We start from the raw sequence: 27513 nt of genomic DNA, 5'->3' as shown, positions 1-27513 counted from the left end.
CACCCTCCTACATGCATTCTTGGCGATAAAATCCAATCAAAGCAACCTCAGACATCCCCTTCTCCCCCTAGCTTTTACACCGGAAGGCAGTGCTGATGCATAGCCCCCGCCTTTCAGAGTTTCCCCTCCATGGTCGCCCATTTTAATGGTTTCTGTTCTCATCCATCCTCCGGAATCCGTCACTTTCATCGCTTCAAATTTTGCTGCTCGAGTAAGGATATCACCTCGTATCTATCCATGTGCATAAGTTTCATCAGGCCTCAGTCCGAACGAGCTCTACAATGTCTACGACTGGAGATGCATCTCACGAAAATGGCAACAACTCTAGCCAACACGCTGATTCTGAACGGAACGACAACTCCTCTCTGCTCTTCCCAACCCCGCCTCTGGACACTGTGAACACACCTAACCCCGAACGAGCCTCAGGCTTTACTGATGCCAGTCTTTGGTCCGCAGATCACCTCACATCGTCGGAGAATCCCCCTTTGACACAACCTACGGCTGCTAGGAACAAGCATGTCCAGCTTGGCCGTGATGGTGAGATTCAAGAAAACCCCTTACCTGGACTTGCCTGTCCGTTTTACAAGTACGATCCGATAAAGTTCGGCTCAAGATACAGTTGCTCAAATGGGAGCTGGCCGGCTGTGCATCGAGTGAAGTAAGCATCCCGGATTTCGCCCGTCGTGGTTTCTTGTGCACACTCTTACATTAAACGCGCACAGGGAACACATATACAGAGTGCACTGCTCTGAACAGTGCATGCGATGCTTGGAGCCGTTTCGAACTGAAGAGGAGTTGATGAAGCACTACAACCCTAAAGAGATGTGCATCGAACGACTCCACGGGAATGTAATGATTTCATAAATCCCCATACCAATAGGGAATTGAAGAAGAGACACTATCCAGCACCAGGTCAAAATATTTCTGAATTCCGATTGGAATCATGGTTCCGAATGTGGGACATTATATTTCCAGGCCAGGCGAGGCCGGCCACCGCGAGTAAGTATCTAATCAACTGCTTCCAAACAATTCCCAAAGAGAAAACGCGAATCGTAGCGAATAGAAATAAAATTAAACTTCGCGCGACATGGATAATCACGGCTTACAAATCTCCAACCTTTTCATTCAGCATTGGATGATCTACCTCCGCTGGAGACTACAAGAGCCTCACGACCGCTCGGACGCAAGCCTGTGACAGAGGACAGGCTACCAAAAGACCCTTCTAGAGTTCGCGCAGACTCACCACACGCCATCATCGAAGGAAGCTCTACCGGCCGCACGAAGTCGAGTCCCGCGCGAGAGATTGATCCCTCCTGGTTCGGAATTCCATATTCCATGTTGGCTCCACCTACAGCTCCCACTACATTTGGCGCAGATTCGGGCTATGCCTCACTCGGAGGGAAACTTACTCTCCACGAGAAGATGAGCCTCATGAGAGAGACCGATATAGGGTTTGAGGCAGCCCAAGATATTGCGTTGGCAGACGAACTGGAAGATGATATACAGACTCAGTTCTCCCAAACGTCAAGCTTCTGGCGACATCCGGGGATGGAAAGCTACATATCCACCTTCGCCAAGGAATTGACTGACCTGTTTACTTCTCCTTATATCTTGGAAGGTCACGGTCAAGTTTTACAAGCTCTTCCAGAGGTATTGAAGTCGTTTGCTGTGAGAATTGGACATGAGAGAGGTGACCGCATCGGCAAGGAGGTTATGATGACCATTTATAAGTTCAGACAGTAAGTGATCGCAGCAAGATTTAGCGCAGGCTTTCCAGACAAGATGCCATTATCTGTTTGACTGTGACCCCGAAAATCGCCTATGATATCCTACTTACTTTTAAACAACTAGCGATATTGTTGCGGAACTTCGACAAAACCTTGGGCAAATGAATCGAGAAGAGTTTGAATGCAGAGATGCCGATGTCCTGTCAAATTCGGCCTCCGAGTCTGAGGACGAAATCATTCGCACCCCCAAAGCCCCGGGGATGACTCTAAAAGAAAAGATGTATCTGTTCGATAAGGAAAATAATCACGCGAAGGGGACCGAAGATGATTGGGCTGAGTCGAACGAAATCCCAATTCATTACGACATGCTTATCAACTCTACAGCTTACCAATGGTTACAAACATCCGTGCAGTTATTAGAGAAACTCGAAATTCCTGGACCCGCAGCAGATAACGGCCGGATCGGTGACCAGATTTTCCAAACCATACGCCGTGCGACTAAAATCAGCCGCCACCGTGTGCAGGAGTGTGAAATAAATATACTCATGCATTGGGATCCAATAGGATTCTGTGAAGAACAATTGTACGACAAGAACATCAAAGATGCAATTGCAAATGCTGTTACCCTTACGGGGTACGGCGATTGCGTTCAAGCAATGACGACTGCGGAATACCTTCAACAAACCTGGCCGCAGACTGGACTAGGAGTTTTGGCTGTCCTCCAAAATGCGGTTTCTGATTTCCTCACTACGTTCCATCCACCCAAAGCGTATTTGTCATACCAAGGAGGCTGGGCGACAGCAACATTGTCGGGTGGAACAAACTTGTCGCTCCGTATTGGAAGTTCTCGGTGCACTGAGGCCTGTATAAGAGGCAACGCATTCGCAGTAGCCGAGCTGGCGGAACAGTTGACATGGATAGGAGCTGCGCTTCAATCGTCCTCTCATGATTATCTGCCAGCACACAGCTATGCTAAGCTTGTCCGCATGCCATCGTTTGATGAAGGGGAAACAGATAATGATAGCATCCGGCGGTCTTTCGATCTTTCCTACGAGACCGTGGCCATCCAAGATATTGAGGATAGCAAGCCTGACGCCATCTCATCTCACGGCAGCTGTTGGCGAGGAATGTTCAGGAACCCTGTAATCGCCACAGGCTTTCCTATCCCCCGTCGGCCACCCGGCATCACCAAAAACAGTGGGATGGAAATGTCTTTGGGGCTCGTGGCGCTGCTCACAAACTGCCGACAGGTAGTTCCCTTTTCCGGGACTACTTTCCTTAAAGGGTTTTCTGCGATGTTGGCAGCCGTCAAGATCGTCGGCGACACGGTACTTTGGCACCTATGTTACGACCCAAAAGGCAAATATCTATCATACGAGGATTCTCGTATTGATCGTTCTAAGGTGCATGAGGACTCGCCACAAATTCCCCTTACTGTTATACAGCACAAACATGATATTGTTGGCTGGACAGACAAAGTTCAAAACCTGGCAGGCAAGTTCCGTATCCCCTTATTGTATACTGATTGGGGAAGGCATACTAAAGTCTGGAGTCTTTGTAGGTTCTCGCGTCGCCAATTACGAAATCAAACGCACCCGTCTTCCTCCTCCCGACTCTTCATGCATTTTTGAAAAAATCAATATTGTCGGCTCCTTCGTTCCATTCATCACCCCGGAAGCCACGGTTGCGGTTGGCGTAAAAGACAAACCGCTTCATTTTGGATTCAACGGTCCCAACTCCAATTATACAGGGTTGTTAACAGCCTTGGAAACACAAAACTTCGTCTTGTATGATACCGCGGAAAGACGAGCATGGCTTGTCAATGGCCTCAGCACAGTGTTGCATCTGCTTCGAACCTACCTACTTTTTTTATCTGATAGCCGCGGGGCACGCTTCTTCAACAAAAACATCAAAAACATCGCAGAGCAAATAGAGGAGGCTCAGGATCCTACCGTAGCCTACACAGGGGTAGTGGCAGCATGGGCCGTACTTGCTAATGAAAAGAATCAGAATCTTGCCCTTTTCTCCAACTCGACCAAACGCTCGGAAGAAAAAACCACAACCCTGAGTGCGATGTCCCAGGTTAGTGTTACTGTAATTAAGGAAACAGATTCAAACTTCATCCTCGGCGAGCGTGTGGAGCAGCTCGCTCTTCTTTTATTACAGATTGTGGCATACCACAAAGATCGTCACGTCCAATCAGGGATCCGTTTCCGGCCCAAAAAAGGGCTGCGGCATCAACTCGAAGGATTTGAGTGAGTCTGATTCGGGGGTATTAATCTTGGTTTATGTTACCAGTCTAATCATTTCCAACGCAGCTTCCGGGATGTTGCAACTAAACAAGACACCATAAGCCCCAAGGTTGCGACTTTGAAATGCAGGGGATGGACCGACTTTGCCAATACCATTCATGCAGTGCCTCTTTTTGGCGTCGGATTTGGCGAGCTGTTGAAGCCAGTGACAACAGAGGGCTCGGCGGCGTGCTGCATCTCAACCAAGTCCGTCCCTGCAGGAAGTGACTTTCTCGCTGCCTACGGAGCTGATCTCCACGCTCTTAGGAAGGAATTGGAGATGGAACCGCAGGAAAATCCATGGGAGATTGCAGTAGACACATATTGGCATTCGCCAGAGGGCGTGGCTTTCACCTCTTGTGTTTGCAAAAATCAAACGACACAAATGCATGCAAACCAGCGCACCGCAATCACATCAGGAATAATCAAGGGGATGGACGTTGCTATCAACGGTCTCTTCCGTCGCCGGGCAAACAACCCTGCCGACCGAGCACAAGTCCTCCTGCCGGCCACCTTCAAGCGTTTGTTCACTCCAGGTCTGACAAGTCCATCTCACATTGTGCTCACCGGCGCAGTCATCTTTGGGCATAGTTGGAAGTTTCCACTCCGATGGGAACGCCAAAGGGACTCCCCACCAAATTATGGCGAGCCAGACTTCGCCGATGAGGATGATGGCCTGGAGATAGCAGCCACTCTGGTGGACAGAGGGATCGGGGCGGGCGTCAGCTCTTCTTCGAGCGCCGACTTATTGTCTCCCGACGGTAGCAGCATCGGAGGCAACGCGAGCTCTTCTCCCTCGTCAGCGCCCACCTCACTGTACTCAATGAAACAAAATCCAATTTTTTCCGTGGATGGGAATTCGTATCCTTCGAGTACGATTTCATCGGCTGGTCAAAGAGCCGACCCGGTATCGTCGCCGAAGCGATCGCTTGGTGAGTCTCAGACAGGAGACGCGGAAAACGAGGTTGCCGACTCTCGGAAACTTCGGCGGGTCAGCCGCGGACTTGGACGAAAAGATCCAGATGCGCCGGAGTCCGAATGAAAAGGTATGTTTCCTATTGTCCTGTGGTTTTTTGCGGCGGACTTTATTGGCCATTCAAGCCATGTGGTTGCATGATCGACACGGGAGCTGTTACAAAAGGGTTGGGGGTTATCGTCATGAAGATTAACAGCATTCCTTGAGTACGACTCTCATAGGCAGTCTTGATAGAGCTTTATATCGTATTCGCAATAACACCGACCCGCAATGTTACTTAGTGTATGCTGAGGTGGTGATATCACGGAAATCAGTAGACTTTCGCAGGCGCAGTTTACCCCTCACACATGAAAAACCTCAGCTCGTAGTAACCACATGCTTCGTAGAAAAAGTTACAACTTTTGCCAGCATCATCTTTGACTATGCCGGTCGGGCAGATTGATTCACAAAATAGAACTATACCATGGTCTTGTTGTATTCAAGAGGGTAGTGTCTCAAATACTAAAGTGGCTATCTACTTTACATTTACGAATCACCGGCTCCACAATTTCATCAGACTCTTGTTCTCTCAACTACACCTACCGACTAAGATGGTTCAAGCCAGGTATCATAATAACACGTACCAAGAATGCGCGAAAGATGGCTCACATATCGCGCATGTATCCAGAACTTCATCAAAGCATCCTTCAGGTTGTGCCTGAAAATATGACCATCATGTGGGTAATTAGCCAGCGCGAGCGAGCTTAATTTAGGAAATAACTGATCACAAACGTTATAGGACTTTTTACGTGCCACAACCGGAGACGCCTTAGCAAAGGGTAGTCAAGCAAGACAATGGGTATGTGGATCCGGCAGTTCCGCAGCGGGCGCTACAATATTACAGTTTACAACCAAGGGTGCGATTTGTATGGTTGGCTCGGCGAGCTAACTCTTGACCAAGGCTCCTACATGAAAAAAGGGCAGCATACTGGCCCAAGAGGTGGGGGGACGTGCCAACGGAGCCACCTTAATACCGAGACGAAAAGGGTCCTCCACACAAACCAACCCTTTGCAAAAGATGCAGGAGGGGTTTGTGCCGGATGGGTAGACGCCACACTACGACTTGATACGGACATAGGCTTCTGTTGCAGTTTATCAGACTGTGCAATAGTTGCTCGCCTCGCAAAGCTGTCAATGTGAAAGCTTGAGTTTGGTCAAACCAAATGCAAGCCTGGCTATGGCTGCAACTAAAATAGAGCGGCCAGGTGGGGCATATTACGTGGAAGATGCCTGTGATGCAGCGGCGAATCCCCCTATTAGCAACCATATTATTAACACAAACCCGAAAATCCCATTTGTAAATATGCCTCGAATTAAAAGAAAAGTATTTTTACTAATATCGTTTGACAATACGTAATAACCACCGGTTTTAACCTGCGTTATTTGCTCGGTAAAAAGATCCTATATAATAATATAGGTATATACCGCCGCCCTAAATGTTTCGTTTTGGCGAATGACGGGCAAAGTAGCCAAACCAATACCGCAGATGTTTTGGGCGATTGCGCATATAAATAAAAGTTAACCATTATTTCCCAAAATTCGAATAAAAGGGAAAATCTCAGCCGATACAAATTGATCTGGTTAATTAATTTTGATATCGTTTTGGCGATAAAAGGCAAGACTTACCGGATAATATTTAACATTGGGTGGACAAATAACCATTTTCCAGAGCTAAAGGCAACAGGTTTTTGCTTTCCCCGTGGTGTAAATCAATTTAAATTAGTATCAAAGTTTTTATTACTTTTATCCACAATGTCCCGCGCCGAGGAGTTATAAAATTTAATTATAAGAATAAACTACCCTGATATTTTAATTGTAATAAACGCGCACCGATAAAGCCAACTAGAATTGCCCAAGTAAAAGGTGACCTAACCCCACCTGATGTTAAAAGAATATAATCTATAATAAAACACGGTTATTAACACATAAATAAATTTAATTTAGGATTGTTCAACAGTAATAAATATACTATTTAGCTAAGAATTAATTATAACTTTACCGCAGTTATTACAAAATACGCAACTACCAAATTACGCGTTCAATTTCTTTAACCCACTATACTTTATTATAAAAACAGATTACCCCGAGGTTGTAATTGTAACACTGTGGGTCCAATTAAAAATTATTTTGGTTTAAATTTGAAGACAAGTTGTCGATTTTCGTCGCTTATAGCGGGATTTTAATTAAATAAGAAAGGCCTGTTAATAAATGGTTTTTTATTTTTACGACGGGAACATGAATTATTAACGACGTTGGAAAGTAAACACTATTTGGTTACCGTTATAAGCGGCGCAAACCGAAAAAGGTTGTAAATTAAAGCCATTCTTACTTCTTTGGCCAATTTAACTGGTCGAAAAACCATATAATTGAAAAACTTGTAACAAGTTCGGTTTATTTTTGCAGAATAGAGGAGGTTTTATTTAAACATCAAAATTATAATTTATAATTTTAATAACAAAACTCTTCAAGATACCAGCAGCAACAAATTGCGCCCAAACAGCGCTCAAAAAAACCCTCCCTGTTTTCCAAAGAGCGCGGACGATTACGGAAACCAATAAAAGTTAGTTTATAATAACCGATAAATTTCAGGAAAACTTCGTAATTTACCGAATAATTTGGCAGGATGTTTATTTGTATTCCTGGACTTTTTGGGATTATAAATTTCTTTGCGCAGCTTTCTTTTCTGCCTTTCACGGCAACTGTCCCTCTTTTCCTTTGGGCATATATCACAGCCCTCCAATGACTCATCAATAACAGGACATTTCGTTTTATCGCAGGTTGAAAGGCAAGCGGTTCCACCTATATCTTTAGGGCATGCCTGGAAACTAGATGCGGTAAGCTTGGCACCATTGGCATTTCCATAATAACTACCGGCGCTAATTGCACCGGGGGCCAAAAGGGCGACAACGAGTGTAAATGTAAAACGCATTTTTGAAAGGTAAATGGGTGAAATAAATAGTGATTAGCGTGGTTTGGATATTTGTGGAGCTCAACGAAATATAAACGAGCGAACGTATTCTGTAATGATTGGGATTTTTCCAAAAGTAAATGAAAGGAGGGAAATATCAATGGTATTTATAAGGGTTTGATTTTCAACTTTTTTTCCTCCATTTTACATTTGCATTACAAGTTTCGATAATCTCCATTTAAATTTATTGTAGAATTTTATTTAGCTTTTGGTACTTATTAAATATTAACGGCTCTCCTATATATAATATACCCAAATAAAATCTGTTTCAACAAAAATATACCAGCGATATTATGCAAAGCCCGCGGCACGCGTACGCAGATTTTAATTGTGCAAAGCGTCTCCTTTCGAACGGTGAACTGCATAGGTTGGGGGAGGCTGGCCTAGCAACCGACCTGACCTTACTTTTTGCTAACAAATTTTAATCGCATTGAATAAATGTCGAGGTAAGCCATGGACGAATTTCGGGCGAGCCTTATAAATAATAAAAATAGTTGCGATTTGAGGTTAACGCACAGGACTTAAAAATTTTTAATCCTTTTTGGTGCGCTATAATCCTATCCCTTTATCACCGCAGGAGGGACACACACATTTTCACGGCCAGGGTAAACGCAACACCGAAACTAATGTATATATTATTTGTTAGTTTGTCAGCTGAATAAATTATATTCGCCGGTATGTGGCCTTTGAGCTTTAAAGCCAACTTCTAATCCTCCTAACCGGTGAGGTACTTGGCTATGTTTAGTCGACAATTTTAATAAGAAAATAATGCTAAGTAGAAATATTGTAAGTGCGGTATGCAGCAAAATGCAATTCCTAAACTCACTATGTGGTTAAAATGGGGCCGCATCTGCTTTTCCCAGTAAATGGGATAAAAGGGCTAATTAAAAGTGGTAATATTTAAATTAAATTCTCCCGCGCTCCTAAAGTGGACGGAGCTATTCCCAACTATAAAAACCGGGGTATATAAATAACGTGGAGCTTTAAAACATTGATTATATGGGGACCGGGATTATATGTGGACCCTAGTTATTTTTCCAAGTTTATATTACTTGTTTTACTTTAATGTAATTAGTATTATACATAAATGTTGCTTGATCCCCCCAACAGTTGCGCTAAATACATCCTTCGTAGCCACAATCATTGTCACGGCCAGGTATACATGGGAGATTTATTAATATACTAGGCATTATTAACCAATATTTTAAACTGGAAAGAGGAGAGAAATTATAATTGACGGCGCGTTATAGAGACGCGTTTAAATCCGGGATTAGTGGACCCCTTGTCCGTCCCCTGACTCGGCGTGGCGATGCCTGCCAGCGGCGAGGCTGGTGGAACCGAGTCGTAATTTTAAGGGCAGGTTAGAGGGCCTAATCCTTACAGAGGGGATAAAGGCCTGCTTAACAGCCTATATATAACGTACCGTATTTTTACCACACCGGCATGCTTTACGTGCAGTTGCGGCTTGCCTGGCGCTAATAAATACAAATAATCGAACAAACCACATGGTATGAAAACAAAATTAAACGTGAAGGGAAACTCCGCAAAGTTTGTTCAGTTTACATAATTTCGAGCCGATAAATTGAACCCAAGAGTATGTTTAAACCTCTTGTTACCTTTTGGTATGATAGTACGAAATCATTAGTATAATAGTAAAATATTAATTTAAGTTAAGTATTTAACCACAACTTTCACTTTTTATTATAATAGGAATTCGGTTCCCCCGAAACCAAATCGAGGATTATATTTTAATAAGCTGTCGGTATAATCGAAGACCCATAAACAAACAGCCAAACGTTAAAGGTTGGGCCTATTAACTTTAGAGATTATGTTTTGAATTTAAAATTAGCATTAAAATCCACTTTATACAAATATTACGAATCTAGCCAGCAAAAATTAGTAGCGTTCGGCGTTAAAATATTTAAAATTACTATCCTTTTAACTTACCTACCCACCAACAATTACACATTTTGTGTCGAAGTTATTTCCTTTTCACGTTCAGTTTTAACTGTTATTTAACTCCTAATTTTCCTCAATCCAAAAACTAAACCTTTCGAACGTTTACGTTTTCACTCTGCTCGCGACTGGAGTCTTTACAGCCGCCAAAACCTATACCGATCATGTCACGCTGCCGTTTGCGGTGAGTCGCGCCTATCGCGCCGCCAGTATGGTTGTTCCATGAGAGACCAAATGTCGCATATTAATTGATAAACAAGAAACAGTTCACTAAGTTTGTATAATTCGTAACATTTATTCACATTATACTACTGCCGTTTGACACTCGGGAGGTGCAGATGGATAGGGAGCGGCTGTGTTAATGATTAATAATTTTCCACATCAATTATAAATTTTAAGATAATTCTCGAAAATTATTCGGTTTTTTAGGTTGAACGCGATTCCTTATTTCTAAATCGACCCGATCGTGTGTGGTTCGTGTTTATGACCCACCTGACCACATTAATACACAATATTCGAAAACTGCTATCATTTGCCGAGCCCCCCTTCGGGAGGAATGAACATTCTTATCAATCGTCCCGAAGAAGGGAATCTTTTTGTGCATAAAACCGCCTCCTTTAACTCGGGTGATCGCGATGCCATCAGAGTTTGGAAAAAGTGGATTTCATTGGGGTTAACAAGGTGCTGCTTCTTCCCAGGATAGTCGTTATGTTGTTTTTAACATTAGAAGTTATGCCTGGAGTGGTGAAAGTTGCTAAACTTTCCGTCGAATTCCATTTGGCGTAAAGACCGTATGGGAGCATTTTCGTCAAGTTAACCTTATATGAACAGAGTTGGTTCTCTGCTGCTTTGTATTTAACCTCGATGCAGTCCATACATTTTTCAGACGATGTCAGATTGGATAACACCCGTGACATTATCCATACCTAAACCCAGCTTTAACCTTGCCGGTCACTCCAAAGGGGCGAACGTAGGGCTGGAAAAGCTAGGGTATGGAAATACCATAATTACGAAATAACCGATGTGAGTGGTTTAGTGGATGAAGTGCCCTTTTGGCAGTATGGAAATTGCCCACGGCATTTATGACATTATCTGGGGCGCTGCGTTGTATCACCTCGTATTTTACCTAGGTGTATTGGCCGTGGTTCCAAAAAGAAAAAAAGAAAGAAAAAACATATTGCGGTTGGCAAATATACCTGGGTTATGAAAAATCATATTATTGCAGTAACAGAAACATCATCGTTTCCAAGTTTTGTGAAAATAGTTCGTACGGCAAGCCCATATCAATTATATGTTGCTTTACTTGCCAGTGGATTCTTTCCTTGTCTTTCACCACCATTCGCACATACTTGTCTAGTGAAGTTTGCGTAAATGCACCCTTAATGATCATTTTTTAGTGCTTGCGCATTGGTGGGACTAATCTGTTTGGGCATTTCCAAATCGCGAAAGTATTTCCTCCAGAATGGATGTAACATATGATTTGGCCGTTGGCCACAGCTAGCGAAGTCACATTGTGCGAAAAAAATTCCGCCAACCTAGATTTAACAATATAATGTCTCGTGGATAGCTCGTAGTTACGCCAAAGAAAGAATCTCGTAACAGCTTTTAGGATGACATTGCTATATTTTGTGCATGCTATGCCACCGCCAAACATGAGAATGGAAACCTTTGTTTTCGGAGTAGTGTTTCGGTATTCTCGAGTGAGGATTTCAATTTCTCTGATATAGATAGTATACTCGTTCTTTTATTCTTGTCCCTCAATGTACCTCGCGGTGCAGCAAATGCAAGTTTTACAGTGCTGAGATGATGACCCGGAGAAGATCCACTAGGAATATTTGTAATTGCAAGCAGTCTTATTGCCCAGTGCAGACAAGAGCTCCGACCCTGCAGGAAAGCAGGAACCTTTCGCGTTACTCCTTGGAGCGTAGCAGCGAGGACTTCACTTTTATTACTGGTAAAACATTACTCAGAAAGAGCGGCAGGGCTGGTTAAAGGTTTACATTTCAGACGCACTAGCAAGACATACTATGGCGTTCGCAACTAAGAACTAATTTCTGGGATCCGTACCCCCAGAGTTAAACCCTCAAGCGAAAAACACAACTCTCAATCCTGCAGTTTTCCCCTTTAAATTTCAAGCTAACAGGTCTAGAAATAAAGAAGAGAAAAGAGAACATACTTGCATAGCAATTAGCTCGGGGACTGAATTCCGAAAAAACAAAAGAAATAAAAGAAAACATAATTTCTCATCATGCCATGTCGTCAATATAAAAGCAAAACCAAACAAAGATAAAAGGAAAATGAGAAAAAGAAAAGGGAGAAAAAAAGAAAAAAAAGGAGAAATAAAGAAACGGGAAAATCAAAGGCAAAAGGAAAACAAAGAAAAGGAGAAATAAAGAAACAGGAAAATCAAAGGCTAATGGAAAACAAAGAAAAGGAGAAAACAAAGAAAGGGGGAAACAAGACAAAAGGAAAAGACAAGAAAAGGAAAAGACAAGAAAAGGAAAAGACAAGAAAAGGAAAAGACAAGACAAGAAAAGGAAAACAAAGAAACAATACATTAAGTGTAGGCCTGTGCACCCTTTGCAATTGATTAGATGCCAAGACCAGTCGACGAAAGGGGTCCAAGTTCCCGTCCGAGGTTTCCTCGACCCGACAAGTAGGGTAGAAGCTCCATGTTGACTGGCGCGAAGGCAGGAAGACTTGAGGAAAAGGTTAGGCTGCGGCCCGGATCAGAGCATAGGCGGGCGACTGCCTGTGCGTGCGGACACTCTTGCCTATCTTTTTCCTAGGGCGGAAGGGCTGTTGGATTTGCACGTCGGCGGCAGACAAGGGTTGACCCTCCGAAACGAGCGTGCCCACAGATCCAGGATGGACAGTTTTTGTGTTGAACATCTTTCGGGGCGCTGCTTTGATGCCGCGGCCCCTTTCCTCGGGCTGAGGGTAATACACGAGCCTTGAATTCTGTTTGAACCTATTGCTCAGAAGGCCATACTTATCCTCGTCTATGGTGGGCAGACCACCACCATTCGAGTTCCGCGCAGGTCGTCTCAGGCGGTTCTCTCTTCCAGGGTAGCCCTCGTTAACCATGAGAGCTGGGACCACGCCTGTCTTGCCAGTTCTGGATTGGGTCTTGATGGCATTGAAGCCGTGAGTCCCGCCCGACTGTGGCTGCTGCAGCAGTTGTTGTTGTTGTTGTTGTTGCTGCGGCGGCTGCTGCTGCTGCTCGCCCGATTCCTCTCCACGGGCCTTGAGACTGGCTTCTCCCTCGATGCTGACGGCGGCCATGGCGAGTGCGTGGGAGCTGAAGGCCGCGACGGCGCCGAGCTGGAAGATCTTGGCGAAAAGCATTATTTTAGTTATTGATTGTCTGTTGAACTTTTTTCTATGCCCTAAAACGAAGTAAAACTGAGATCAAAGGTAAAATGAAGGTTGTCAAGACGGACGACTAAAGGAATTGAGATAAAGACTTTTAACGGGAAGAGACACTAATGTGAATGAGAAAAAGCCAAAAACAAAGGAAATCGATGAAAAAGGAGAGAAAAGAATTAAGGAAAGGAAGGACTAGGCAGAATTAATCAGTTGTAAACCGGATGGGGAGAAGAAGATGAAGAAACATTCTTGGATGGGGATGAGGCACCCCTTTTATGTATACCTGGAAATGGCTTTTTGGAAGCCATTAACGACGGTAAACTTGTAAGCTCTAGGCTCGTACCATGTTATTTTTGGTAGAGCGCGAAAGACTCAGTTTTCCTCTCTCTCAAAATTAGCTGTTGCCATATTGATCTCAATCTACCTGCCAAATGAATTTTTGAGTAGGTGTGGTTTAATCAGTAAATCATGGCAGAGATGGCATGAATCGGGTATTCTCTCCATTTAGAAGCAAAATTTGGTATAAAAAGCTCGTGACTGGTGCCGATCTCTCGTATCGACACATGACTGGTCAGGAAGGCCGCTGTACCCAGCGCGCGTCATGCTGAAGATTTTTTTTTTCTGTCGACCAGCAGATTGTTTGTTCCAATTACGGCTCACCCTTGTGCGTGCTTTCCATATTTTAAGCAACTTTAATACTAGCATAGGGCTGTCAGTGAACCGTGAAATATACCAATCGGATATTTTCGAATGACAAAGAGGTGGATATTATAAGCATACCTGGAAGCCGAACTTTGCTCATAATTTACAGTGTGCTATGCAGGTGGAGCTAATGCCTTCCAAGTTCTAGAACTAGAACGAGGTCTAGATGTTCATTTTGAGAATGCACAAATATGGAAAAAGCTTTTACGCCAAGGGAGAACACTGACCATTTCCAAAACATCGCTATTAATCTAAATCCCAGACTGACGGTTCCAGCTGAGGCAATTCCCATCATATAAAAAATAAAAATAAAAAAAAAAGTCCCCTCAAAGTCGCACCATGGTAAGTAAGCATCAGCATTGATGATTAATTATTCGCAGGGGGGTGTTCTCCGCGTGTACACTTTTAGAAGTGTTGGTAGGTGCTGGAGTGCCTGTGCGGTCAGCAAACTTTTCTACCTTGTCATGTTCTTGATACCAGGAAGACCTTGTAAACATACACGATTGAATTCTTATCTGCCCCACAATCTATTATCGTGTCATCGATCTTCAGGAGAGGAAGCTAAGCCATGCGACGTCCGATCTAGTGACTCCTGTAGCAGCGGCCCCCAATGTCGTCCCAATGCACCGCTAACTGTCATGTACATTTCTCACATCGATTTTCACATTCCTTTTTTTGGCGCTAAAGCGATTCAGGCCATCGACCAATGCTACTCTCAAATCGTGAATCCTCCCCTCTCGATCTTCTTTCTCTTCCCCCAAATAATCTCTCAAGGCAACCCTTCCACATCAGCAGCTGTTTGCAGCCCATTGACCTGCTTGAGGCCTTCGATCGGCTTCAGCCACCCGACGCGCCCCTCGACAAACTGCTCCAGCTGCGGCCGCAGCTTCGTCTCGTGCAGGTGGAAGTCGTCGACTTGACCCAGGCGCAAAAAGTACTTGCCCGGAAACCCGCTGCTCGCGCGGTACATGAGTGAGCCGCAGTTGCCGCAGAAGTAGTTGGTCATGGAGTTGCCTGTGGTGATGGTACGCGATTGTGTCCTGCGAGGTGTACTTCCCGATCAGTCAATTGCGCTTTTATGATGCAAAAATGGGTGGAGTCAAAACAGACAATAGGGTGAAAGGCCAAAAGGCACTTGCTTACCATTGCTTCAATGCCTCACGGCCCCGGATGTGCCGTAGGTAGGGGTCTACTATTGTGAAGTTGGACGCGAACATGGTTGCGGTGACTTTGCGGCAGTCAAGGCAGTGGCAGACAAATCGAGGTCCAAGTCCTGGTTTCGAGGTGGGCTATGAATGATGACCGCGGGCAGGTCAGTCTACCCTGGTTCAATTGACTGCACAGATGATCGAGAAGGAAACCAAAGAAGAGGGATGGGATATGCTCACAAATGCCAATTGAACAGTGCCGCAGTAGCAAGTCGCTGTCGCTTCGTCTTCCTTTGAGTAGCCACCAGTGGCATGACCAACTACGGGAATGTAGGGCTGAGATAAGTCGCTCTGTGATGCAGCCATGGTATCTGGTTCTAGATTGGAGCGGTTTTGCTAACAATGATATGTCAATCCAAGTTTCGCCTATGCTTTTTTTTTCTCCTGATTCGACACAGATAGGTAAGGTATAGACCAGGAGGGACCTTTTCTCTATTTATATCAAGGACATGAGCGCAGTATATTTATTGTCGAGTCGCACTTGCTGATGACGGGTGTTCTATTTCCCTGGGCGCATACCTACTATACGCAGATGGCTAGGCGATTAATCATCAAATATTGGTCAACTCAGGCGGGGTAATGTTATCCCTTGGGTAGGTAATAAGGGTCTCCGAACCATGACGTATGTAAGCTTACCTTACTGGCTTCATCCGAAACGAACGACAACAATGCTCACTGCAGCGAAACTACGCAGTGAAACGTAAAGTTCCGCCGATTGACAGGAAAATTGAAGTTCCTCTGCCACTATCCACAGCAATGGGATCTCTGCGTTCGTGCGAGTGATTGGCTTCAGACCGATAAAGCCGCTTGGTCGTTGATTGGAAGTCCGCAAGTAATTCTGAGCGACTCATGATGCCACTCTAGGCTGGCTAGTGCAGTGAAGGAAATTTGTGCGTTCATGAAACGTGAATTTCAGTTTGTTAGTAACGTTTCAGAGGTTGTTTCCCACTAACCGCAAGGGCAACATCTGAGCTACAATTGGCTATGTCGCTACAAGAGTATACTTTAATCTTCAGGAAGATTCCGGCGCAACAATTGTGTATGTGGACGTTGAGTTGGCATTCAGAGGCAAGTATTGAGTAGGATGTCTGTCGCGTCTATCAGCCCAAGATCCGATGAGCCGGCAGATAATAAGCAGTATGGGGTCCGGTCTCAGAAAGTAGGCAGGAAGACAGACAGGTGGGTTGGCGGTATCAACTTTGATACTTTCCATTCAAAAGGTGAACACCTCATCTCAAAACAAGCATGGCCTCTGCGCAGCACAGATGTCGTGAGTCTCAGCCAAGGTTGTATGCAGCTCCTAGGAGCCTTGAAGGTTGTAAATCTCGTCTTGGTAGAGGTTTCCTTAACTTTCAGAAATGCATGGAAGCCTTGACCGTTATCTTGACAAGCTCTCAGAGCATAGCAGCAGTTTGGTTACCCGAAGCATCAGCAAAGATGGTTCAAATTTTTCGAGTTTCTTTCGGAGTCGCTGGGAAGGCAGCCTAGTTCCAATCCTCTTCCTTGTGGCATTCAGCAGCGGGGCATCGTCGGGTAGGGACAACGTCGATCGAAACTGATACCGACGCCGTTATCAAGTGAATCCTTTCAGGGCTGCCGTGGGCCGAGCAATCTGTAGCTTAAGCTGGTCGCAATCGTCTCTCGGGAACCTTTTACATCTTGCCACTAAGCTGGCATGAGTGAGGGGTGAGATCACTCTGCTGCAGACGTTAGCTTCTGATCATGACACCTGCGCCTACCTCGTCGACACGGAGTGCGTGAGTCTTCAGCTTTCTTACCTGCAGACAGGCGAAACAGTCTACGAAGTTTTTCATCGATACGATTCTAGTCTACAATGTACTCGTTGGGTACAGTCTAATCCGTAGAATGAGGCAGATCGATGCTGATGGTGGGATGTGCAATGTCGAAAGGGCCTACGAATAACGGCTGCCAATGAACAGTGCTCTAAAAGACAAATTAATCTCCAACCTGCATGAAATGTAATCAGGGAATCATAGCTCAAATGGGCTCATAGAAGTGGACTTGCTGTTGAGTGTCGTGTATGGAAGTCATCTTGGTAATGGTGACCTGACAGGGCGGAAATACCTGAGAAGCAAACGACCACCATTTCTCCTCTCCTACCCTCAACCCAAGAAACAATATCTGAGCTTTTTCTATGCCTTCCTCTCTCTCTCACTCTCATACAAACGCGTCGACACGTGACAGGGCGACTTGCAGCCCCGCCCGTTGTGCGTGTACTGGTAGGAATGCCTCCCATCAACTGCCACAAGTCCCGTTCCTTTTATCACGTTGTTTTGTTTGTATTCCAAGTGATCTTATCCTCTGGTATATCCTTTCTTTGAACCTTCTCTTCTCTGCCGCTGGCACAGGAGTCAATCAAAGCTTCCCGTTTTCGCGCCCAAGAAGACTCAGGCCTATCCTTCTCGTTCTTTACGTACAAATCCAGGCTATCAGCAATCCTTCTACAGTACACTGCAGCCTCGCCAGGCCCAGCCAGGAACTTGGCTCACAGATCACATTTCCCGCCCACGACCTGGTTTCGCATATTTGGCATGCTTGTCTAAAAATGACTTGAATCATCAAAGGTATGCTTGAACCTTTGTGATGGACAGTTCAATTTTACCCTCAATGTTATCGCCCAGATTTACTTGGGCTAATGCATCTTTACACGGATGATTGTATCAGATATCGGTCAGAATTTCAAATCACAAAATGCAACATCTAGATGACCAGTCCGATGGACTTCTCCACGACTTGATTCAGGATCGAGAATTCAAGGCTGCTCTGGCCAGTAAAAAGACCATTGCTAGCCTGCCTCAGGAATTGGTTGCCGAGATCGTCAGCTACTTGACCCACGATGCTACCCACGGTGCTTCCATCCTCTGCAACAAGAGAACATTGCAGTATCGAGACCACGTCGAGCACAGGAGCAGGATGTATACGCTCTGTTTGACGTCGAAGCCTTTTCTTGCAGCAGCACGTCGCCAACTTTATAAGACAGCGGTCTTTGCAGCTGACAACGAACCAACAACCGAGGGAATCGACGAAAAGCCAGGACAGAAAAGCATGGTGCTCTTCTTCCGGACACTTTTAGAGAACCCATGCCTTCGTCCTCTTGTCCAGTCCGTGTTTTCGGGCTGCGACCTGACAGCCAGAGCCTTTGGTAGAGAAAACGTGAACGGTGATAAAGTGTTCGATTTCTGGGTTGACAAGAGCCTTGATATGAGAATCGCTAGTCGCCAAGACCACAGGATCTTGTCGACACTTAACTTGACTACGCCGGAGAACGATTTCCAAATGCCCTCTACGTACCCGTGCCCTCTACAAAAGTACATAAAAACGACCGGGACTCCCGGCTCAGTTTATCTCGGCATTTTGATGTTGAGCCAACAAATAACCGCGATCGGGTTCCCAGTGACCTGTGCACACTTACAGTCTGATGGGCTCGTTGGAAGGGTGCTTGAAAATTGTTCAACACCGAAGGTAGTATTGGACCAGATACTAATGCGTCCAGAAATAGCCCAGGGCTTTCTGAAAAATCTGGAACAAGTCCAAGTCATGGATGGGCACAAGCATGACATTGAAAACGGCTCCACTATCCAAGAACCGATTGGGAGTTACAACTTGTTTGTAACAAAACTAGTCAATTACACCAGGGTGCGAGCTTTGGCCGTTGGATGGAACTGGTTCCGTGGACCCTTGCCTTCTTCCATCAAAAAGCTTGATGTCACTGACACGACAATGCAAGCCCGAGATATACAACAGATTGCATCCTGCACCCATGTGGAAGAGCTGGGTCTGATCTTGGTACGAATGTCAAACTTCCCGGCAGGAGCTGGGCATGACTTAATCAACAACAATCTTGCACCGCTGGCTGCGACACTGAGATCTCTGGAGATAGACTTGTGCTTTAACTTAAAGCCCCGCACCGAACGAACTGCCCTGGGAGCGCCCCGCAGAGTTCACTGCCTTGGAAACTTCCAGCAGCTGACCAGACTGGCCATTACCGCGCGGGCCCTGTTCGGCCCCAGCTTCCTCCTGGAGCCGGACGACTTTCCAGGGTTTCTTCCCAGGAGCCTCGAACATCTCGATATCCGAAACTTCAAGGAATCTGTCAGACGCCGCGATGGCGTCAACCAGTGGCTGCACGACCTCCTGGTCTCAGTGGCCGAGGCTTCGGGCAATCAACTACCTCATTTGGAGAGCGTGGAGATAGAGGCAGCGCAGCTTTCAAGGCGCTCGCTCGTATTCGTGAGGCTGAACAGACTCCGACGGAACTTTAACCGCAACTCGGTGCGTATGACGACCTATTAAATTGAATCAGAACTCGAGACTCGTGGCTCGAATAAAGCATCTTTGGCGGTTACAACTACTCGCCTTAGAGACGAAGCTTTCATGTACCACTTTGTGCGACTAGTGTATCCCATTTCCAGACATCCCCCATCACCTGCTGGTATATTCTGGGCAGACCCTTGGGGCCTAGGACGGACTACCACTTTTTGCGATGCTGGAGTAATCTCATTTGGCTGGGTTTTTTCCTTGTTTGACGTTTGGGGTATAGAGATTGGTTCGATGATTGATGCCCAGGACAAGTCTTTTTCAGACGACTGTTATGTTATGAATGACTAATGATGTATTATACCCCGGCTGCTTTTCATGTACGTTCTTACTTTATTGGAAACGCCTTCACCCCTGATCATAGCTAGTGTGGTCGTTGCAGGCCTCGTCCTTTTTCTCGTGGGTGGTGACCCAAGAAATCACAACTTTGTTTCTACACATCTACGCTTTTTGACAAGTTCTTAGTTCCATATCATGTTGACCATCGACGTATGAAGTAGTTGTCAATGTACCAGATTCGGTGACTCGTTACAATAATGTTTTCTCTGCCTTCCACGCGTCTTCCTCCAGGGCATTAGACTCTTTAAACCCATTTTCATGAGCTCCTAATTCTTATGCGCCTTCTCCTCACTTATTCCGTTACGGATCAACTCGCAAGTTTCTCATTAAGCTCTTAAATTTCTTCTGAATAACTGGGCTGGGGCTGTTCTCAAGTGGTGTCCTGACTTTGGTGTTGTTGCCATCGAATCCGTCAATAGAGAGGCGCAAGAGCTATGTTCAAATAAATCACCTCATGGTTTTCTTTGCTCCTTTTTTAGCTTCAACTCTGCGTCGAGCCGTCTAAGTGAACGACCAACCTCCGGGTCGGTCGCTGTGGAAACGCGGTCAGAGGCCATGTGAATTATGCGGGAGACTTACACTGGCACGGGGTCCCGGAAGAAAGACTCGACATCTGTGGCCAATCATGATTGGTATCACTCTGTGCGGTGGTTCCCGTCGAGGTCGTAGTCTTGGCCTGTCTGTTTAAATGTTGTTGTATTGGTATAAGGAATGACTGATCATAATCATGATTTTATCATGAAGCCAAACAAGAAACTGTATAATTCCAGAGTGGACTGCTCCGACACTGCTTGTTCACAATCAGGCAATGCATGGGCTACTGCGCGACCCTCGAAAGTTTAACTTTATGGGGGACCACACATGCTTGGTCGGATCGCCCATGATGTCTTCTTTCCCAGTTCAAGCGGCATAGTCAAGCGCAGGTCAACAATCGTAATTTCTAGATAACATGAATACAATTAGGAAAGTCATGTGGTAAGTGGTCCACGCAGGGGGTAATCATGTCGAGTGTGGACTGATTTACTAGATCGGAATCCTGCGTAGGCATGGGAGAAATTTCACAAGGTAGGTACCTAGGTAACTACCTACTTACCTTATTTCACTATATGCGGCCTACATACCCAGCCACACGATATGCGACTGCATTGACATGATGCTGCGCTTCACATGAAAACACTAATGAGGGAAGGTGGACAGCGTAAACCCGCAAACTACTTCACCGGGATGCACTTGCTGCATCAGAATAGAACTTTCAAATCACCACGGTAACATTCACTGTATATAAAGGACCATCCCTTCTGCCTTTTGTCTTCGATCAGTAATGCTGTCACATCCCCCAAAAGGTTCTCTTACGATTCAATATCTGCGATTATCCTTAGACACAGTATTATACAGCACATAGACGAGTGCACAAGACACAAGCAGTGTAATTTGCCAGCGACAAGCGGTCAAGATGGAAAGCAAGCAAGGAAGCCAGTCTCCTCGGCCTCCTAACCAGCTCCGACGCTCCAGGCGCTTAAAACTCCAAGCCACCGCTCAACCTCTCCAATCTCCCCGAGCCCCTCCCCGGTATCGAAAAGACCACGTCAAGGATTCAGAGGACAAGAGCACCCAGCAACCAGACTGGCTTACCCCGGGTGGCCAGCAGCGCATCCGGCGCCAGCAGAGGCGTCGAAACTCCAACATCTTCGCTGTCAACAAGATCCTGGAGGACCAGCCGAGGGCCAAGCATTCGGCCCCTTATACCTTGGCGTCCTTCCAGGACTCTACACCTTCTGTCGGTCTGGCCGGTGACCAGCCACACGTCAAGATGTCTATGTGCGTGGGAGATAGCCTCCATGCCGCACAACTTCTGGGTGCGGAGCGCGTTGGCTTCTCGGGCGCTGCCGGCACGACACAGGCGGCTACGTGCCGTGTTGGCGTTCTCAACATGGCTCCCCTGGATGGTGGCCTGCGGACCTTGGGTGGATGCGACCTAGAGGAGCGAGGGGGTTCTGAAAGGCAGCCCATGACCGACCACCAGTCCTTGATGGAGAGGACCACACTCTACCACGGACTCAAAGACCTCGACGAGTGGGACTTTCGCGAGCCGGATAATTTCACGGTTCAGGAGAACATTCTCGTGTTTGCGGATTCCGAGGACAACTTCGGCCTGGGCGACAACCAAAACAAGCCGAAGATGCTGCCGGTCGGTGACCACTTTTACATCGAGGTCGTGACCGCAGCCATGTTTCGCACCCAGCGCCTCGAGGTTGTGGATAGTGCGTCCGGGCAGCTTTCTAGGTTCGTTTGGAGGAACGGGCTGGAGGATGCTGTGTTCTTCTGGGGCCAGTCAGGGGATGACTCGGAATCCGATTTATCGGGCCACCGAATGGCCCTCTTCCCCACCTACCAGGACTACTGGGAGGCACTGACGGTCAGGATGCGGACGATCCTGCGTCTGTTTCGACGACAGGGCGTCAACAAGATTGTGTTGGGGGCTTGGGGAGTGGATGGTTTGGGTCATCACATGAGCGACGTTGTCGATGCCTGGAAGTTTGTTATCCTGGGAGAGGCGCCGCCCGTGTACATGAAGGGGGTGAAGGCCGAGGAGGTCCCGGCCGCTGAGGGTTGGGATGGACTCGAGGTGGTCTTTGCAATAAAGGAAAGGGAAGTTGCCGACGAGTTTCGGGGCTGGTATGTAGGAAAACTTGATACCCTGGAATAAAGGAGTACCGATGTCTTTGTAGCAGGTAGACATAATGGAAGGATGAGAAGTCGCACTGATTGCTCACCTATCTCATGCCCCCGCCGTAGCCAAGGGTACGCTAGGTCCACTGATAAGTTGACAAGATCTACATACTGCAGACGGTGCCTACTCGTAGTAGGTTCAAGAGCCAAGGCCTAGTAAGCTATGTATGCATTCTTGGCAGTGTGTCTCTAGCAAACGAATCAAAAGTATGTATTTGTGTTTATCGGAATGGGTAGGGCCCGGAAGGGGAATCGATGTGGACATGTCGCGTCGATGGAGGCGCGAGATCTTGCTGCCACGAGGCGTGACACCGTCCCAATGAGGAGAATCTTGTCGGAAAAGGAAAGAGATGGTCGATCCGCACGGGCACAATGTACCGGTACTGTATTACAAATAGCAAGACTTCTATGGCGCCTTTTTGATGCGACAAAATGTGAACCAGCAGTTTCGGTAGTTGACAGCGGATACTAACTTTGGGCATCCCAAACAAACACTGCAGCAGCTCGATCGCGATTGTCGATATTTGTTTCTCCCCTGTGACCGGAATTGAGGCGGGGGTACCATATAGACTACACTAGTCTACTCCATCCTTACGTGGATGAATGAATGTTGACAACATGTGTGCATGGAGCAACAAAAGTCATCAACTGAAGCCCCACCATGAGCCGCCGGTTTCGACAATCTAGTGGGGTTGCCTTCAGTACCTGGGCTTGCTGGGGTCTACGCAACCAATCATCGCTCCGGGATTCACAAGCGATCGGGGGCGCTTGGCGACTTGACATCTTGATGACGTCCCCGACTTGGACGAAATTTGTTTTCGAACTGCTACCATTTCTTTGAGCGCTCCTGGCATCAAGAAACAAGCAACTTGACAACCGCATAGTGATGCAACATTTGGGCAATTTTTACTCATGCTTCCTCTCCGCATTCGGAATACCAATCAATGTATTTCCTGGTAGATTGTCGTTCAACTTGCAGCTGCAGCGACTGCAGCTTAGAAAAGCCAAATATGCTCCACTTTATATCGCATGCTGTTCTCCATCGCTGCTTCCCGATACGGCAACAATAACCTGCCAAGCGTCAAATCCAACATCGTTGACGTCGATGATTTCTGTCAAAGAAGGTACGACCTGTGGAACGATTGCTCCGTAACGTGAATTGTCCGCGCAATTCATGCATTTCTACCTTTTTGGTGTGGCGGGAAGACTCGGCCCCAATGATTCTTCAACACTGAATTGAAGCGTAGCACATCTGCTCTGCCCCATCTTGTCGATCATATTAAGGAAGCTGTGTCACTCACTGCCTCTCTCACTTTCCTCTCACATCTTCCTTCTTGCTATTTTTCACCATAACACCTAATCCGAGGCACTGATCAAAAACATACCTCTTTTTGATCTTACCTCACACACATACAAAGGGTTAGTTGACTTGACCGCAGAACGGCAACAAAATGGCGTCTCTAAAAGATATCGGAGACACCCTCAGCAAGGGCAAGTCATACGTCATGCATTCACAGGGCGACAAGATTTCCGACCTCGCGAGGAATACGGTGACCCCAGACGACAAGGGAAGACAGACTACAGACGCCGGTGTCAGGATCACCAACCCTGATGACTGGCTGCGCGTCACCAGCAACGACCAAATAGGCCCTTCGTTGCTTGAGGACCAGATCGCTCGTGAGAAAATCCACAGGTTCGATCATGAGCGCATCCCCGAGAGAGTGGTGCACGCCCGCGGCACTGCTGCACACGGAAAGTTCACTTTGCACAAGAGCATCGAGCATTTGACCACAGCCGGCGTGCTCACAGACACATCGCGTGAGACACCCGTCTTCTTGCGCTTCTCCACCGTTTTGGGCAGCCGAGGAAGCGCCGATACGGTCCGTGATGTTCGCGGTTTCGCCGTCAAGTTCTACACGCCCGAAGGCAACTGGGACATTGTCGGAAACAACATCCCAGTCTTCTTCATTCAGGACTCGATGAAGTTTCCTGATGTCATCCACGCCGGCAAGCCCGAGCCAGACAACGAGGTCCCGCAAGCCCAGTCTGCACACAACAACTTCTGGGACTTTATGTACCAGCACTCTGAGGCCACCCACATGTTCATGTGGGCCATGTCGGACCGCACCATCCCTAGGTCGTACCGCATGATGCAAGGTTTTGGTGTCAATACCTACACTCTCATCAACGCCAAGGGAGAGCGACACTTTGTCAAGTTCCACTTCACCCCGGAGCTTGGTGTGCACAGCTTGGTCTGGGACGAGGCCCTTAAGCTTGCCGGTCAGGACCCTGACTTCCACCGCAAGGACCTGATGGAGGCCATCGCAAACGGTGCCTTCCCACGCTGGAAGTTTGGTGTTCAGGTTCTTCCCGAGTCGCGCGAGCACGAGTTTGACTTTGACATCCTCGATGCCACCAAGGTTTGGCCGGAGGACCTGATCCCCGTCGACTACATCGGAACGCTCGAGCTCAACCGCAACATCGACGAGTTCTTCCCGGAGACGGAGCAGGTTGCCTACTGCACTAGCCACGTCGTGCCTGGCATCGGCTTTTCGGACGACCCGCTGCTGCAGGGTCGCAACTTCAGCTATTTCGATACGCAGATTTCGCGTCTTGGCATCAACTGGGAGGAGCTGCCCATCAACAGGCCAGTCTGCCCAGTTCTCAGCTTCAACCGTGACGGCCAGAGCCGCCACACCATCACCAAGGGCAAGGTCAACTATTGGCCTAACCGGTTCGGTGTGAATCCGCCAGCCGATGGTGTGAAGGAGGGCGGATATGTCGAGCACGCCTCCAAGATCCAGGGTATCAAGGCACGCACCAAGAGTGCCAAGTTCCTCGACCACATCTCGCAGGCGCAGCTTTTCTTCAACAGCATGTCAGATGTCGAGAAGCGCCACATGCTGGCCGCCTTCTCCTTTGAGCTTGACCACTGCGAGGAGGAGGTTGTGTACAACAACCTTGTCTCCCGCCTCACTGAGATTGACATCGGTCTCGCACAGCAGGTAGCCGAGATGGTCGGTGCTCAAATCCCGGACAAGGCGACCAAGGAAAACAAGGGTATCAAGGCCAAGGGCTTGAGCCAGTTTGATTTCTTGCCCGAGAATCCCACCGTCGCTTCACGTAAGGTTGCCATCCTGATCGCCGACGGCTATGACTCGGTTCAGTTGCGCGCTGTCAAGGCCGCCCTCACAGCTGCTCAAGCTATTCCGCTGGTGATCGCGCCCCGACGTTCGCCCATCTACGCTGCTGGCGAGACCAAGGGCTCCAGCGGTGCCGGCCTCAAGCCGGACCACCACCTCGAGGGCTTCCGAAGCACCATGGTCGACGCCGTTTATGTGCCCGGTGGTGCTGAGTCAGTCAAGACGTTGTCAAAGAACGGACGTGCCTTGCATTACATTCGCGAGGCATTTGGTCATTTGAAGGCCATTGGAGCATCGGGCGAGGGTGTGGATCTCGTCAAGTTGGCTGTGACGCTTCCAGAAGTCACTGTTTCGAGCGCAGACGTGATGGAGTCTTACGGTGTGGTCACTGTCAGGAACGTCCAAGCTGACAGCTTGAAGGAGGTTGTTGACCTGGCAAAGGGTGGAAAGGACTTTTTGGATCAGTTCTTCCACAGCATTGCTATGCACAGGAACTGGGCACGAGAGGCGGATGGATTGAACTCCCAGGTGGCGTACTAAGCGGAGCAAAAGATGAAGTTTTTTTGTCACGATGTAACGATCAATTGTGTTCTAAGTTTTGGTGCCTTCCCAGGCATGGATATTTCGAATTGAAATTGCGTCCCTTCGAGGACAATTTGAGCCAACACTCATGTTCTTCAGACTAGTGAAGTTGGGACAATGTGATCCGGTCTTCCTCCTATTTGGAAGCCATTAGGCATACCGTCTCCCAAGCTTGCATTTTACCTTGTCAAGTGCTTGACAGTGACAGTACCGTAATTACATGTAGCCCTGGATTTCTCATGACCCTCGTTCAAAGTAGACGGGTCAAAGTAAGTCGTATGGGAGCAACCCTATAGTAAGGCCGCAGACAACAGCTCAATTGCATACCGCAGTTCCTCATTGGGCATATATACCCGTGTGACCTGCCTTTGTTTGGATGAGCTCAAGTCTGGCATCTTGCAGATTATTGATTTACGGAGTATAATTCTTTTCGTCACCCCTCAAAATACGCCTTATAGTAGCAGTAGCATCTTTGTCTCAGCTTGCCCGGAGAGAACCGAATAAAGATCGCTTACAATAGGCCACGGGATTGGCGATTAAGTTACAATATTTTTCTTTTCCTGTGTTGCTCAGGTGACCTTGATGGGAGTTCGCACCCTAGTAGTACTTTGGCGGGAATTTGAGTTCGTTAAAATCACCGTATACCAAGGGCTTGCCTGGGGGTTGAGGGGTTGTAGTAGTAGTAGTAGTAGTATTATTTAACGCCGGGCTCGGCCCGGCTTGTTAGCCGGCCGTTAGCAACCTCCCGAGGGGTATCTCGGCGCGCGTTCTATCTTCTTTATTTACACAGGGGGAAAACAAGGAGGGCAGAGGCGGATCGTGCCTGACCGGGTTCGGGCCCGGTCCTGCTTAGGGGGTTAGTTCACTGACGCGACCCCGTGCCTAAGGTGTACGGAGGGTTCGTCTGACGGCTTGTGCCGTGAGGTGTGGGTGAAAAGGCAATAAATCTATTCCTCGTCAGAGTTCGAGTCGCTTACGATCGGTGTCCCTAGGCGTAAAGTGCGTTCGTGGCGCGCGGGGCGCTGGCGGGCCGCTCTGGGGCGGGCGCTGAAATAGTTGGTGGCTATCGAAAACGCCTCAAAGCTTTTCGGTTGCCCGAGGCTTGTCTGGAAGAATTTGCGGCGTTGGGCGCGGTCTGGCGGCCC

The 27513-nt window shown here is 47.3% G+C and overlaps 7 protein-coding genes across 7 annotated transcripts; 5 read left to right on the top strand and 2 right to left on the bottom strand.

Annotated features, from left to right (window-relative positions):
• Window positions 1-92: 92 nt before the first annotated feature.
• On the top strand, window positions 93-5481 carry PgNI_12137 (uncharacterized protein). The gene is made up of 6 exons (XM_031132092.1): window positions 93-658; window positions 723-999; window positions 1130-1739; window positions 1852-3230; window positions 3289-3982; window positions 4046-5481. The coding sequence occupies exons 2-6, from the start codon at window positions 954-956 to the stop codon at window positions 5058-5060; spliced, it is 3744 nt and encodes a 1247-aa protein (XP_030977069.1). The 5' UTR covers window positions 93-658; window positions 723-953; the 3' UTR covers window positions 5061-5481.
• Window positions 5482-5633: 152 nt separating this feature from the next.
• Window positions 5634-5922, top strand: PgNI_12136 (uncharacterized protein; the record flags this gene model as incomplete). Its single annotated transcript, XM_031132091.1, has 2 exons — window positions 5634-5714; window positions 5773-5922. The coding sequence occupies 2 exons, from the start codon at window positions 5634-5636 to the stop codon at window positions 5920-5922; spliced, it is 231 nt and encodes a 76-aa protein (XP_030977068.1).
• A 6747-nt stretch (window positions 5923-12669) lies between these two features.
• On the bottom strand, window positions 12670-13305 carry PgNI_12135 (uncharacterized protein; the record flags this gene model as incomplete). Its single annotated transcript, XM_031132090.1, has 1 exon — window positions 12670-13305. One exon carries the CDS (start codon window positions 13303-13305, stop codon window positions 12670-12672), a length of 636 nt encoding a protein of 211 aa, XP_030977250.1.
• Window positions 13306-14568: 1263 nt separating this feature from the next.
• PgNI_12134 (uncharacterized protein) lies at window positions 14569-15615 on the bottom strand. The gene is made up of 3 exons (XM_031132089.1): window positions 15417-15615; window positions 15172-15317; window positions 14569-15068 (listed from the first exon to the last, which is right to left on the bottom strand). Exons 1-3 carry the CDS (start codon window positions 15540-15542, stop codon window positions 14798-14800), a joined length of 543 nt encoding a protein of 180 aa, XP_030977249.1. The 5' UTR covers window positions 15543-15615; the 3' UTR covers window positions 14569-14797.
• Window positions 15616-17948: 2333 nt separating this feature from the next.
• On the top strand, window positions 17949-19550 carry PgNI_12133 (uncharacterized protein; the record flags this gene model as incomplete). Its single annotated transcript, XM_031132088.1, has 1 exon — window positions 17949-19550. One exon carries the CDS (start codon window positions 17949-17951, stop codon window positions 19548-19550), a length of 1602 nt encoding a protein of 533 aa, XP_030977072.1.
• Window positions 19551-21366: 1816 nt separating this feature from the next.
• Window positions 21367-22620, top strand: PgNI_12132 (uncharacterized protein; the record flags this gene model as incomplete). Its single annotated transcript, XM_031132087.1, has 1 exon — window positions 21367-22620. The coding sequence occupies one exon, from the start codon at window positions 21367-21369 to the stop codon at window positions 22618-22620; it is 1254 nt and encodes a 417-aa protein (XP_030977251.1).
• Window positions 22621-24094: 1474 nt separating this feature from the next.
• On the top strand, window positions 24095-26326 carry PgNI_12131 (uncharacterized protein; the record flags this gene model as incomplete). Its single annotated transcript, XM_031132086.1, has 1 exon — window positions 24095-26326. The coding sequence occupies one exon, from the start codon at window positions 24095-24097 to the stop codon at window positions 26324-26326; it is 2232 nt and encodes a 743-aa protein (XP_030977071.1).
• Between the last annotated feature and the right edge of the window lie 1187 nt (window positions 26327-27513).

This window comes from Pyricularia grisea (assembly GCF_004355905.1).
Source record: "Pyricularia grisea strain NI907 chromosome Unknown Pyricularia_grisea_NI907_Scaffold_8, whole genome shotgun sequence".
Taxonomy (NCBI): Eukaryota; Fungi; Ascomycota; class Sordariomycetes; order Magnaporthales; family Pyriculariaceae; genus Pyricularia; species Pyricularia grisea.
Note: the sequence above shows the minus strand (reverse complement) of the source record. Positions and strands in the feature narration are given on the sequence as shown.

What these genes read in the sequence shown, in the direction of transcription:
- PgNI_12137 (XM_031132092.1), top strand. Translation starts at nt 954, where the DNA reads ATGTGGGACATTATATTTCCAGGCCAGGCGAGGCCGGCCACCGCGA. An exon ending in ACCATTTATAAGTTCAGACA is followed by an intron (nt 1,740 to 1,851) that starts GTAAGTGATCGC and finishes TTAAACAACTAG; the next exon opens with CGATATTGTTGCGGAACTTC. An exon ending in CATCAACTCGAAGGATTTGA is followed by an intron (nt 3,983 to 4,045) that starts GTGAGTCTGATT and finishes TTTCCAACGCAG; the next exon opens with CTTCCGGGATGTTGCAACTA.
- PgNI_12134 (XM_031132089.1), bottom strand. Translation starts at nt 15,542, where the DNA reads ATGGCTGCATCACAGAGCGACTTATCTCAGCCCTACATTCCCGTAGTT. An exon ending in GCACTGTTCAATTGGCATTT is followed by an intron (nt 15,318 to 15,416) that starts GTGAGCATATCC and finishes CATCATTCATAG; the next exon opens with CCCACCTCGAAACCAGGACT. An exon ending in CGTGAGGCATTGAAGCAATG is followed by an intron (nt 15,069 to 15,171) that starts GTAAGCAAGTGC and finishes TACACCTCGCAG; the next exon opens with GACACAATCGCGTACCATCA.